Here is a 14,304-nt window from a genome sequence, read left to right on the forward strand (position 1 = left end):
AGTCTCATAATCTCTCATTGCCAGAAGTCATATTATTACACATGGTCAACATGCGCATTCTTAAGCAAGACAGTTGAATCAGCAAAAGCTTGCAAAATTAGTAAGTTTGCAAGAGTTCCAGTTAATGGTGGACAATAAGATAATAAGACCCTCAAGGTCTCAATAGACAAGTCCTCTTCATGTGGTGCTAAAAAAAAGATGGTACTCTTCGCCCACGTCGAGATTCTAGACAGCTAAACGATAAAACAGTTCCTGACTGATATCATATTTCTAGGATTAAGGATTTCCATCATATTTTAAAAGATACAAACATTTATTTCAAAAGAGATTTATTTAGTCTACTACCAAGTGCCTTTTGCCAAAGAAGACAGATGTAAAACTGCTATTGTTAATCCTTTTGGATTATATGAATATAATGTAATGAGTTTTGGTTTGAGAAATGTACCAGTAACGTTTCAAAGATTTATAAATACTGGATTCAGTGGACAGATGAAGCTAAGGAACAATTTCAGTGACGCAAAAATGATTTAGTGAATACAACACTCTTATCATTTCCGAATCATGAACTGCCTCTATCATTATATACAGATGCTTCAGACTCGGCGATTGGAGCAGTACTTCGACAACTTGAAGATAAGGGATGGAAACCTATTGCATTTTATTCCAAAAAACTAGAAGCACAGAAGCAATACAGTACTTACGATAGAGAATTACTAGGAATTTACCTCTCCATCAAACACCTCAAATTTTTATTGTAAGGAAGAATATTTACAGTATTCAGAGCATAAACCCATAATCTTTGCATTTAAACAAAAGCTAGATAAAGCATCACCTCGTCAACTTAGACATTTACAATACACATTTCTCAATTTTCAACTGATATATAGCACATAGAAGATCGAAATCGCTGCAGATACTGTATCTAGAACTGAAGAAATTTCTTCGATCGACTATGATAAAATTGCAGATGGACAAATTATGGATAAAGAATTGCAAAATTTGAAGACATCAGCAATTTCCCTGAACTTCAAGCAGTATCCGCTACCTCCTGGGAAGTTTTTGTTGTGTGAAACTTCAACGAATAACGCAGCCCATCCCGGCATCAAGTCATCTGTAAAGCTCTTATCGCCTAAATTTATTTGGCCAAGTATCCGTAAAGATGTGAAGCTTTGGACTTGATCTTGCATAGTTTGCCAAAAAAGTAAAATTAATCGGCACACAAAATCAAGTTTCGGTGATTTTCAACTGCCTTCAGAAAGATTTTGTGACGTGCATACTGATTTCATTGGACCCAGGCCATCATTAAATGAGAATATTTACTGTCTCATTTGCACTGACCGGTACTCTAACTGGATGGAAGTGATTCCGCTTAACAACATTTCAGCAGACACAGTTATCAAAGCATTCTATTCTAACTGGATTTCAAAAATTGGTACGCCATGTCGCCTAATCACAGATCGTAGAGCACAGTTCAACAACCTATCAAAAATGTGTGGAATAAAATTGCAACATACAACAGCTTACCATTGCCAAGCAAATAGGAAGGTAGAGCACCTCCACAGATCTCTCAAGACCACACTTATGGCTCACAATAGCCTGGCCTGAAGTGAGACGCTTCCAACTGTTTTTCTTGGCCTATGCACAGCTATGCAAGAAGACTCCATACACCATTGCTCAAATAGTTTACGGACAAAGTATACGATTACCCAGAGAATTTTTCCAAGACAACACAACTCCTACACCACCTGATATTTTTGTCAAGCAGCTAAAAAAAAACTATGCAACGAATTGGACCAAGAACAGTATTCGATAAATATGTCCAAAATATATTCATCCCTAAAGACTTCAAAACAACAAGCAAAGGTAAAGTTGCAAATTCGCAAAGGTAGAGTTAAAAAGTAATTAGAACCACCTTATGATGGTCCTTCTTAAGTGGTTGACAAAAAGGAAAAATATTTTACTGTAAAAATCAAACACAAAGATGTTACAGTACCTATTGATAGATTAAAGCCTGCATATTTCTCACAAATAATACTAAATACAAAAACTGTAACAATATGTAAAGTGAAATAAGCTAGTTTTCTTTAGAAAGTCCTCCACAAAGGCACCCCTTGTGTGTTTTGCCATATTCAAATAACTTAAACTAGAAAATATTTTTCTCTAACTAAATCTCTTAATAAGGAAATTGGGTTACTTTAACAAAACAATTTAAATATACTAAATACTTAAATAATTTCTATGTAAAAGTGTAACCCAATTCGTGGAAAGAAAAGATCTAATATAATAAATTTAAAAAGTAATCTCAGAAATTTACATAAAGGAAACATGTAGAAAAGTTCAGTGTTTTAAAGTAATACACCATTTGTAAATTTATAATAATTAAAAAACTTATTTTATATAATTAGAAAGTGGTTATGGAAGTATGGCATTATTTGTAATTAATAATTATTTTATGAATAATTTCAAAAAATTAGCAGAATACGATGAAAGTACTGCAATAAAATGCATAAAATAAATTCCTTTTTCACATTATCTTTTAACCTTAAAAGCAACAAAAATTGAATTATATCTACCAAATAAAACAGACTCCCCAAATTAAAATTTGGAATTAAAACCAGTGAGATAAAAATGAGATTAAATTGCTTCCACATTCTTTGTAATACAAATGAAAGTTAATTAACTGTCAGTTTATTATTTCTTTTTGTTCATAGCATTTAATAAACAGTGCTCACTGGAAAATTTAGCAGTGATGACATCAACAGCGAACAGAAGGAAAAGAACTAAAAAAATTGGTCGAAAATTCTTAAAGACAAAAATGCTATGCAGACAACAAACTCTTTGGTCCATCTCTCTTGATAACACTAGATACATAATGGTGTGTGATAATGTGAATTCATTTACCACAGAATATAGTTCAACAATTTCTAAGTTGTTGAGATATTTCTAATCGCATTCTTACTGGTTAAAAAGGAAGTATAGCTTTCTGTCACGTCCGATACATACATTCACTTTCAGTCAGGTGCGAATTATTCTGAAACTTAATCCCATTCTGTATGTTATTTTTGATTGGTTGTTTTATGTGTCTTGCATATGATTTGTTGAACCATGATCTGTTATAAAGTTATATATATGACCTCTGTAACCGCTTATCTCTGCTTGCTTGTATTTCTTTGCATGTAACTCTGCATATCTCAGTAATAAATATATTTGTTTTGCGAACCACAGCATTTTCTATGTTAAACAGAAATTATGCTTAACAAGTTATTAGCATATAGAAATAACTTATCTAGAAAGGTTTAACGAAACGCATAAAAATTAATCTGAAAGGCAAGGCAAATACCTTCCATTAAAGAATTACATGAGCAAGATCAAGAAAGGTCGGGGTGGGGGAGGACTGAGAAATTTCTTATTTCATTAAACATTTGCTGTGATGTGTATGTGACACCTGTGCGACATCCACATCACAATGTGACATGTCTGTGACGTTGTACCGTGGTAGAAAATGTAATGTGAAGAAACTAACTTTGAGATGTCATAGCAACTAAGTATGCTATATGGGAATCGATAGAATATAGGACTTTTGTTTTCCCCCAAACTTATTGTAAAATGGATTCAGAAGGGATTTTTTCCTTGAGGTCTGTATGTACGTACATATATTGCATAGCTCAAAAAAGATTAGCCATAGTTTTGTCTATGGGACTTCTATACAATTTTTAATGAAAATGTTTTATTTTTGCCTTGCCGCAAAGTAAGAACTGAACTGATTGAATGAGAAATATATTTTGAATGAAATTCAAGGAAATAAACTTAAATGAAGTGCATTAAAAATGTGTATAATTTAATAGGCTGTACAAAGAGGTCATGTGGTGTCCAAATCAGTTTTATATAGATAATATTACATGTGATGCTCAGAATTGAATTAAAAAAAAGTGAAAAAAATTAGGAAGAAATAATCTAACTTAATCATTATAAACTTCATATTTTATTCCTATTGTTATCAGGTGTATTTGCGGCCGAGCACTAAAATTGCTGAACTCTGGTTCCGATTGCAGGCGAATAAGCATTTTCCCCATGTGTAACATGCATACTAGCTAGTTTCCCTTAGAGAAAGTCCTCCCTCCTCTTAGACAGATAGCTTTACTGTGCCTTGCCCTAATCAACTAAACTAAATCAAACTTATTATAAGCAAATTTTTAAGTTTTAGGGAGCAGAATTTTATTTTCATTTGAAGCATGTTTGACTTTCAGAGAACTGTTACATGAGTTTAAAAACATATCAGTACAGAATTTGTATCTTTTGGCATTCTTTTATGAGTATTCTGTATTAATCTAAAATTTCAGTTATTCTTTTTTATTTAGAATACATTTAGTAAGAGTATTCCATTGCAGCATTCGTGCATGCAGTTATGTATAATATTTTTCAAAGGAAAACTGACTGTAGGCTAACTTCTACCTAAATCTTGATTGCTAAAGGCATGTTTTCCCCTTTTTGATTCATTTTTATCTGAAGAGAAGGATTTCTATGTTTTCTAATTTCCTTGTATTTGAATAAAACGGCTACAGAAATACACAAAATTAATAAGATATATAATAAAGATACTTTATCCAGCACAAATTTTTGACTGACACAAGTAATATGTAAAAGGTGAGAATGTCTGCAAATGGCATTCTTGCAATTCAGCATTAACAATGCAAGTTAGTGCCATTTTTATAAACACAATCCTTACTTGGTCTGCTAAATCGTAATTCAGAATTTGCTTGTACTGTAAAGATCTCCATTCAATTCATTCACAAGACTGAAAAATGAATTAAAGTTCAGAAAAATCACTATAAAATATCCTGTACCACAAGCACTTTACTTTTATTTTAGCAGCTTCTGAAGATGGTAGCACAGCTTCTATACAATATGATGGCATGCACTGTAGATGCCAGTTTCTGTGAATTACTAATGAAATAATGTTGCCATGGATGTACTGAAAACTATTAAAAAACATTTTCAAATGCACCTCCCATAAACGGATACAGAAATGGGATTAGTGCATACAAATTCCAGAATGCTCCAAACTATGTAAGGTAACTTACTTCTTTATCATTAGGGAAATATACAATAGTATATAATAAGATGATGAAGATATCAATAATGCAAAACTTAAATTTCTTAATTCTCCAAACAGTTTTTTTTTCGTAGTGCAGTGCTAACTTGATTTTCAAAACCCAAATGCTATTTTACAGTCAGTAAAGAATTTTTATACTTTTTAACATTTGAAAAATTCTTATAAATGCCCAAATTCTTTAGTTAAGAAACCATATTTTAAAGTGATTTAGTATATTACTAGAGCAATGTTTGCTTGAGAGTCTGTTTTTTTAGATGAAATGAAAATTAGAAATTGTATAAAGAATTTTTATTTAGACAATCAAGAGATAATTCAGAAAAAAATTATACACAGTTTTTGAATACATACTTTTTCATACATTAAAAGATATAATAAAAATATGCACACACCCTCACAGTAAGAGCATACAAAAATGCAGTAATAAAAAGTTTATTATTTATCAGCCATCAATTGGATTTCTGAATAACTTTATCAAGCTTTTTCTTGACATTTTCTAATTGCAGCTTCAGAGGTTCAACATTTTCTTTTGGCAACTCCTTTTCAATATCAACATCATTTGTATCACTCAACATAACAACCTGCAAATGAGAAAAATACACATTATTCACAGAGAACATTTTATGTCTTAATAAGTTATTCTTCTTGCAATTTATTATTTTACATGTTTTTTCGAATTGCTGTAGTTAGTCTTCAAAATCATGGAAAATAAGTATATCTTAACATACATATAATGAACAAAATAAAAAATAATTTAAACTATTTAGCATTTAAATTTTGAAAACTAAACTTATCAAGCCTCATGTAGCTAGAATGATTTTGCAACTAAGCTAAGAACATGGAACTTCACAAGATCTTTAATTTGTCATGCTTTGCATATTTTCAAAATGTAGAATTGCCTGTTTCTGTGAAAAATTAATAAAAATATAAGAAATGTGATAAAAACAAAGTGAAGTAGGGAAAACTAATGTGCATAGTCACGCTTGACTAAAATGCAAAGCTATACAGTAATTTTCCATGCCGTGCATTAGATTATCCAGGAGTTCCTGTGAGAAGAAAGTATATTCATACTGAATACCACCTACCACCTTGAAGCTCCTGCAGAATACTAGGCAAGAGCTACAGCGACACAAGTCTACAACCTAGTGTAGTTTATACCTGCCCTATCAGCTTTAAATTCGTGGAATATGTAGGTCATTCCATCCGTTAGATTCCTACATTCTCAGGATAATCAGTAACTTGTACAGTGTGATGTGGATAAACATCATCATGCATTAAAAGGAAGTTATTACTGATTGAACCTCTAAACAACTTGACATGAGGATCAAGAATTTCATCTATGTAAATTTCAGCAGTAACAGTTGCATTCGTATAAAATGTATAGGTCGATTTAGCCATTGAAAATGATGCTCATGTATACAATGATTCTACCAATTTTGTATTGTTACCTTTCATGGATGTTGTCAGGCTTATCGCATACGTTAAAGAGGACTCATCAGTTAAAAAAACTTGGTTCCAGTCTGTTGCACTCCAATCACAATGATTTTGCACTGCTGCAACTTAATACATTATGCAACCCAAGCTCACAGACACAAATCATGAGGTTTCCTTGCATAGAGCTCTTTCTTATGCAGCCTGTCATTCACAGTACATCTGGACAGTCAAGTTCCTGCAGCAAACTCCCTTGTAATTTCAGCTTATATCAGCAATCTATTCCTTTTAAGAATTACTACAAAATAAATCCTGGCAGTTAGTTATGGCATGCTTTTTTACATTTACTTGGTTATCTGCACACATCAAGAGTGTCTTTAAACTCTTTCCAGATTCCCAATATGACACTTTTGGCAACTTTCTGGTTTTTACAGATCTGCCCTAGTATCAGTCCTGCTTCCATTCAATAACATGCATCCTATTCCTCACACTCTGTCAAATACTGTCTCAAGGACATATTCCATCTATGACACAGTAAAATTTTATTGAACTACCTTATTTCTAAAATCTGAAAATAGATGTGGTAGTTATTTACCTTTTTGGTTGGTCAACATTTAAAAAAAATAACTGCAAAGTCTAGTTTGCTTCTTTGGGCGAAAGGTAAATTCTGTGATTTTCTATATTTATATTTTTGTTTGCTAACTACTGAAAGTTCAATATGATCAACAAGAAATTTTGATGTACGCAAGGAGATTTCACTTAACTTCAAGTATTAGTAACTTCAAGTTTGGGCCTTAAGTATACTTACTAACAGAGGAACTGTTAGAAGGAACAGAATCATTCATATAATATGAGGAATTTGGGTAAGCTGGTTTTGACATTCAATAAATTATCTCTAAAATCTTAACCAGTAGTTTCCTGACAAGGATTTTATGAAACAAAAGCATTACATGTATTTTTGTTAAATGAGAATAAATAATATTTCAATCTTCACAGCATTTAGTCTATAAGTGTTCAAAGATGTTTTACTTTCTGCCATATCATCCATACAGTTTAAACAATGGGTCTATGGAAGGGGGTGGAATCAGTTTTGTCAATACTAGTATATTTCTTTTCCTTTTTCTTTGACTCCACAAGGTATAAGGTAAGTGACTATATGAAAGTTTCTGTCGTCTTGGTTTGACAAAAAATTCTTTCATCTTCTGAAATAATATTTGGCAAATTATCCACTAATTTTATTAAACCAATGAAGAAGTTGTTTTACTATGCAGAGGAGGCATGCCATTACATTGGATAGAGTTCTTCAGGTGTAGCTTTGCATGCAATTCAACACTTTCTATATATGCCTCTTTCAGAATACATTTAAACTCCCATCCTAATGAGACAATGTTTCCAGAATATCTAATAATTTTTAACCTCTGCAGCAATAAAAATTAATCATTGATATTAATCTTTATGATTAATGTCTGCAAAGGTCTAGGTGCTCATACAATTTCACGTTACATGATTTTAAACACAGTATATAATATATTTCTCAAACTGGCAATATGTAGACTACATACAGTCTATGAAAATAGAATACGGAGCCCTCTATTGTACTCCCTTCCATATGTTCTGCAAAGATGGACACAAAAATGTCCATATTTCTATATAGTGAAGGTGAATCCTATTGGACTACATGATAACGTTGACTTTGAGTTATGAACCAATCACCTTTCATTAAACATCATTTAATAAAAATTGCATACAGCACCTTCTCATAGTTATTCCTTTAATTTTCCACACCAGTGTATAAAGCAAGGGTCAAGTCTTTGTTAATGAGCCCTTGTATTTCTAATTTTTAATGACACAAAAACTCTTCAGACAAGTTTAGATACTTATTTTCCTAAGAAAGAATTTAAATTTCAGTTTATCTTTTTTTCCCCCCTTCTTTCTTTTCTTTTCTTTTTTAGAAAGTATATAAAATATATGTGCATCTTGAAATATGTCAGGAAATTAAGTAATATTAATTATGATTAAAAGTACATGAATCCAGGTATAAAGCACCAGCGACATTAAAGTAAAATAAAGGAGGGAAAAAAAAAGCACTTTTTCTTACGGCAGTTCTGGGAATTTTGGACTTTTTTAGCATAATCGCATACCAGTCAGAGGGTTCAGATTCATTATTTATTTGTTTTACTATTTTTAATTGTTTATTTGATAATAACTAAATATTTTTGATCTGATCTAACTACAGCTCTTATTTCACAAACTTGTTAGAGGTATGTTTAGCAAAACTAGTAATATTTTTCAAACTAATTCATGATATGAAAGGTCCTTTGGAATATAACTCATTCGTAATGCAGAGAGTGTCTGTATTGTGCTACACGCTTTTATAAAATCTATGTGACTTAAACAGTACATACATATTTTTCCATGAACCATTTTGTCTATCCAAAAAACTGTTGTCAAACAATGTGAAATGTGATATCACAAGACATTCATAAAATCTACTCTTTGGTTTTATGCAAGCCCTGATTAATTCTCAGCAAGGCAGCACGGAAACTTCATTTCTAAGTTACAAACATTTCAGATTCTCCGAAGGTTTACAAAACTAATGAATTATGACTCGCAGGATTTAAATATTTTAAAGCCAATCATAATTTTGTGGATACAAGTGTACATACTCAAAACATTGAAAGATTCGTGCAAAATTGTGTAGTTAAAAACACAATGGAACCCTTCAACACCACTTAAATTAATATTTAAATGAAATTATTTGGCACTGATTTTACAAAGAAAATGATTATCTTGCTGCTATTTTCTATCAGAAATGTTAGTCCTCCAAAATGACTAGTGCAAATTTTAATGAATTTGCTTTTCCTTCAAACTCATATCTATGTAAGTTTTTCGTGTATTGTATTAATTTTTATTTATTGATTATATAATTAAATACAGTGATATGCAATTATCTAAGTAAATAAACAGCCAACTGTCCCTTCAAAATTTTGCCAGAATGATTGGCACTATCGCAACCAACTTTGTATATTGAGATTAGAATACATAATATTGAATACATACATAGAAACTACTGCACTTTTTTGATAAAGGTTTAATTATTCTAAACATAGGCCCAGTTTTCCTTGATTTGATTTGCTGATGCTTATTCTCTAAACTTGATCACATAATTTGCCTGTTTAAGAGTTTTCATTTTACCAAGTTTCAATGCAAAAAGAAATTATACTTTCTCCCTTATTTTGATTAATAAATAGTCAGTTTTTTTGGGGGGGGGAGGCGACACAATATCCTTTAACAATCTTCATGACATTTTCACACAATTAACGGATTTTACCTTCTTCATCTAATGCCAATATTCTGTGTTTACATTTTATTGATGACATATTTCGCTACACCAACATATGTAATTGCAAATGAATTATGATAATGAGTCCCATACATTCAGATCAGCATAACTCTAAAGTTGTGAATGAATTATTGTTTTGATAAACATAATTAGGTAAGGTAACAAATGGCCACATGCATCGATGACATATGAAAAGGCTGTTCGCATTATCTTGTGCTTCAGATTAATACAATTCTACAATAATGATATAATAATAATGATTATGGAGAATTCAAGCTGCTAAGCCTAACTTTGGGAAAAATTGCATAAATTAAATTTGTGATCCATTTGTTTCAGTTTTTGGTACCTCATAAAAAGAATTCAGGTAGTTATCAGAATTAATTTTAAAACTTTATCATTATGTTTTTTGTTAAATGAGTTATGATCATTACCTCATAGCATTAAGTCGAAGTAGGTGTGGAATAAATGCAAGATCAGGGTGGGGGGGGGAAGAGAGAGAGAGAGAGAGAGCAGTTGAACTGCTTTCAGATATAAAGTAATATTTTATGCAGTTTTTTATGCAAAAAAGGAAACTTGTTCATTTATTATCACAGGGTTCGTACACATTTTTGCACACGGAAATTAAGTACTTTTAAGGACCATTAATGAAAAAAATTAAGGATCTATGAGCAAATGGGAACTGAATACATTCAATTAAAAATATTATTCTATGCCTGAATTTCACTTTTGTAATACCATATTAAAAATAAAATAGATCCCTAAGTAGTATGCATTATTACTAAACATGAATTAATTAACACAACTATTAATAAGTTTGAGAATAAAATAAACTTCATGCAGTTTATCAAGTAGCATTAAATATTTTACACTTATAATAGGTTGGACATATTTGAAAGAATATTTGTTAAAAAAGCCCTATTAAAATTAACAGTTTAAAATATATGTAATTTATGACACTGATTCTTAAATGACATTAGAATAATTACACACTAAAAGCTACAAAACATTTATGTTTTGTAACAACAACACTCAACAAAATATTTACCTGACATTTTAATTTAAAGCCTTCTCAAACATTTTGGCTAGTTTATATTGATTTCCTTCTCTTTAAGCATCTTTTCTAACAATAATTAAGAAATTTGTCTCAATATGCAAACCAATGCTCTCACTAGTTTCTGAGTTAACTTGTCAACCACTCCACAATGTACCTATGAGGGTTTACTTGATCTTAAGTTAAATTGTCTCAAACCCCCGATAGACATGAAGCAAATTATTGCTATGTCTGAAAGTAACTACAATATCAGACAAAGGTTTAAAAAAGCCTCTTATTTAAAAAGAAAGAACAAACAAAGGCATGTTCTTATGTTAACAAAGTCAATTACATCTCATGGTGACGGAATTAAACAAGAACAGTCAAATTCAAACTAAAAATGTGGACTAGTGGTTAAAGATTATACAATTTTAATTTAATCTGGCTCAGTAACTGAGAAAACAGAAACAGAAATTTATAGTAAAGGCTGAAATCATAAACAATTGGGTAATTTACATAATAATAACTACACATATCATTGAAGAATAATTTTCTTTATGTATTCAGTTTCTTTTTTTAGAATGTTTTCTTTTCATTTTACAATTTTTGGATTTAATTAAACATTTCTGCTTTTCTAAAAAATACTAAATGCATTTAGAATGTATAGAAAAAGTGGCTAATTTAATTTCTTTAGTAATATGAAATTCAGAAGAAATATGAAATATGTATGGTAAAGGCAGGTTACAGAGCTGGTATGGCAGAATTTTTAGAATTTAGAGCAGACATTGGAAGCAGAATTTAGAAAAGCACTATGCAGTCGAATTTAGGATCCACAGAGATTGCATCAGATGGGAAAATGCCTAATGCCAGCTCTATGTATGATCCATTGAGGCATATAAGGTGAATCTTTTAAATTGTCAGTTTTCAATTTCTTTATTAATAACAAAATCCCTTTCTATAATGCCTGCCCAAGTAATAAGATAAGAAGCATTTTTGATATTTTCCATGCTTGCGTTTAGTGCAAAGTAGAGAAAATAAAGGGAAGATAAACATGTTAAGAAAAAAGATTCTAGTACTAGGAGTAAAACATTCAAATATTATGACTTCATCGTTCGTCCAGACGTTCTCCAAAAAGTAAGAAATTCATCACAAACTTTCAGTAAAATACATGCATTAAGCGTTGATACCATAGAGACATTTTTCATTTTGTCAGCTATTTCTCAAATCTTCTAGAACCGTGGGTATATAAATCTTGCCTTCAAATCCTTCTAAATTTTTCAAGCTGCAATGTCAAAAATACTACAGAAAAATTATTCCAACCAATTCTGTAACAGCAGAAAGCCAGAATTTTTTTTGGGGGGGAAGAAAAAAAGGGGAGGTGGAGTGTAAAATTAATTTTATAGAGAAAACCGATGCATATTCTGAGACAATTGCATGGGAAAAATGCTTACTATGAAAAAATTTTAAAAAAGACATGTTTAATTAATTACATAGCTAATTTTGCTTTTGCTAAGAGCTGTTTCGTAAATTACGCTTTATAGCATTATACCTTGTTTATTTTTCAGATTCAAAATGTTGTACAATAAGTTGCTAAAATGAAACTTTATAACATGACAGCAAAAAATAAAAATGTTTTATTTTAATGTTATTTTTTAAATATAATTCCAATACACTACCATTATTTTAATGAAATTTATCAATGTTATGATGTTTAAAAAAGCGAAAATTGTTTAAGAGCTCTTTATTACGAAAAATGAATTTCGAAATGCTTATGTTTCACTTCTTACTTAGAAACTCGAGTATCCCATGTATATTAGAAACAGAAACAAATTATAGCCCATGAACCCATTCAAAAGATAACCATATACATCAGTGAATTGCCAAAAATCTTCCTCCAAAATGCTAATTCCCACTCAAAATGGCAGTCATAAAAACAGACAGAAATTTCAGATGTTTAAAATTAAGGACGAAAAATCGATCCCTCTTAAGGGGTAAGACTTTTAAGGACAGTACAAACTCTGTATCAGCTATATTCTTATCTCAGCTTAAATTTAGAAACAAATCCTCCGTAATTTTTTAATATTTTGCTTATTATTTAGGCTGTTTATCACTAAATTCCATTTTTAAGACTAGCACAGACCTTTAGCTTAAATGTATTGGTCATTAAAATGGGAAGAAGCATTAGAAGGTGAAATAGGCAAAAAAGTAATTAAAACCTGAATTTAAATAAGCCTTTAAAAGGTTAATAAATTCAAAATTAAAATGCTAGTGCTTTTTTGTAATGTTATGAGTCCAACAGCATATGCATGAAACATAATGGCTGAATTAGCCTTTTGAGGTCCATAGGATACTTAAAATGAAGAGAGGTTCTACTGTGACCACATTTTCATTGAGACAAAGTGGGACAAATGGAATGAAATGAAAATTGTAATTTAGTTATGAAAGCAGACCAATAATTCAAAAAAGAATATATTTTATTGTATGCATTCATATACTTGTCCATAAATATACAAAATTTTTTGTAAAAAACTACAATTTGAATAATATGCTTTTTAATTAATTTAAAAAAATTATGATGTTCTTTCATGGTCATATTTTTTATCCGAGTGAATACTTTGCAATAGATTCGGATCATTTATTAAAATGTTATGAAATTTCTCACATGAATTGATCAAATTATATTTTACCTTTAATACAGTTATTATTTAATTATATTTTACCTTTAATACAGTTTCAACTGTGTTTTTTTCAGTTGTCCATATTTTATTGATACTAGAAAAAACATGTCCTGTTGCTGCATTTGTTCCTGGAAGGTAAAGCGCGTGTTCTACAGTTTTCAAAATATTTTCATAAGGAATATTATTTTGTTTAAAATAGAGGAATAACTCCGTCCATTTTTTGTCTGTTTCCACATTTGCAGACAACCAACATTTAATTTTTTCTTCAGTAACATATCTTTTTACCAATGACACCTTACAAAAAGATCACTTTCGCAAATATTATTTTTCGGAAAATGGTTACTAATATATTAAAAGGATTTTTCCACGTATTCCCATAAAATATCCTTTTTTAATGTCACCTAATTATTTTATGTTTGATTTCTGCGCTTCTACATAAATTCTTCAAACATTCAACATGCACAATATATATATATAAATAGGAATAACTTTTTGCAATAATATTTTAAAGATGCACTGGAAGTAAGTCAGATGCTGTTTGAATAGCATTGTGTAGAATGTGCGCTGCACAACCTACTCCAATTACTTTTTGGTTCAGATGTTCGTTTAAGTTTCGTAAAAACATTATTGATGCTTCTTTTCCACCAAAATTTTCGTTAATGTTATCCTCTCAATAGGCAATAATTTTATTGTTCAATTTTTTTTTAAATAG

The 14,304-nt window shown here is 30.6% G+C and overlaps 1 protein-coding gene across 2 annotated transcripts in view; it reads right to left on the reverse strand.

Moving 5' to 3' along the window:
• Positions 1–5,384: 5,384 nt before the first annotated feature.
• LOC118205157 (uncharacterized) overlaps positions 5,385–14,304 on the reverse strand; it is a 61,147-nt gene continuing 52,227 nt past the window's right edge. For both annotated transcript variants that reach the window (XM_085813206.1, XM_085813207.1), the window contains exon 6: positions 5,385–5,691. In XM_085813206.1, the coding sequence (XP_085669332.1) occupies positions 5,560–5,691 (132 nt within the window). In that variant the 3' untranslated portion in view covers positions 5,385–5,559. The remainder of the gene's footprint in view (positions 5,692–14,304) is intronic.

Source organism: Stegodyphus dumicola, chromosome 3 (genome assembly GCF_044657685.1).
Source record: "Stegodyphus dumicola isolate Sdum_Otavi_A_Nest chromosome 3, ASM4465768v1".
NCBI classification, from domain to species: domain Eukaryota; kingdom Metazoa; phylum Arthropoda; class Arachnida; order Araneae; family Eresidae; genus Stegodyphus; species Stegodyphus dumicola.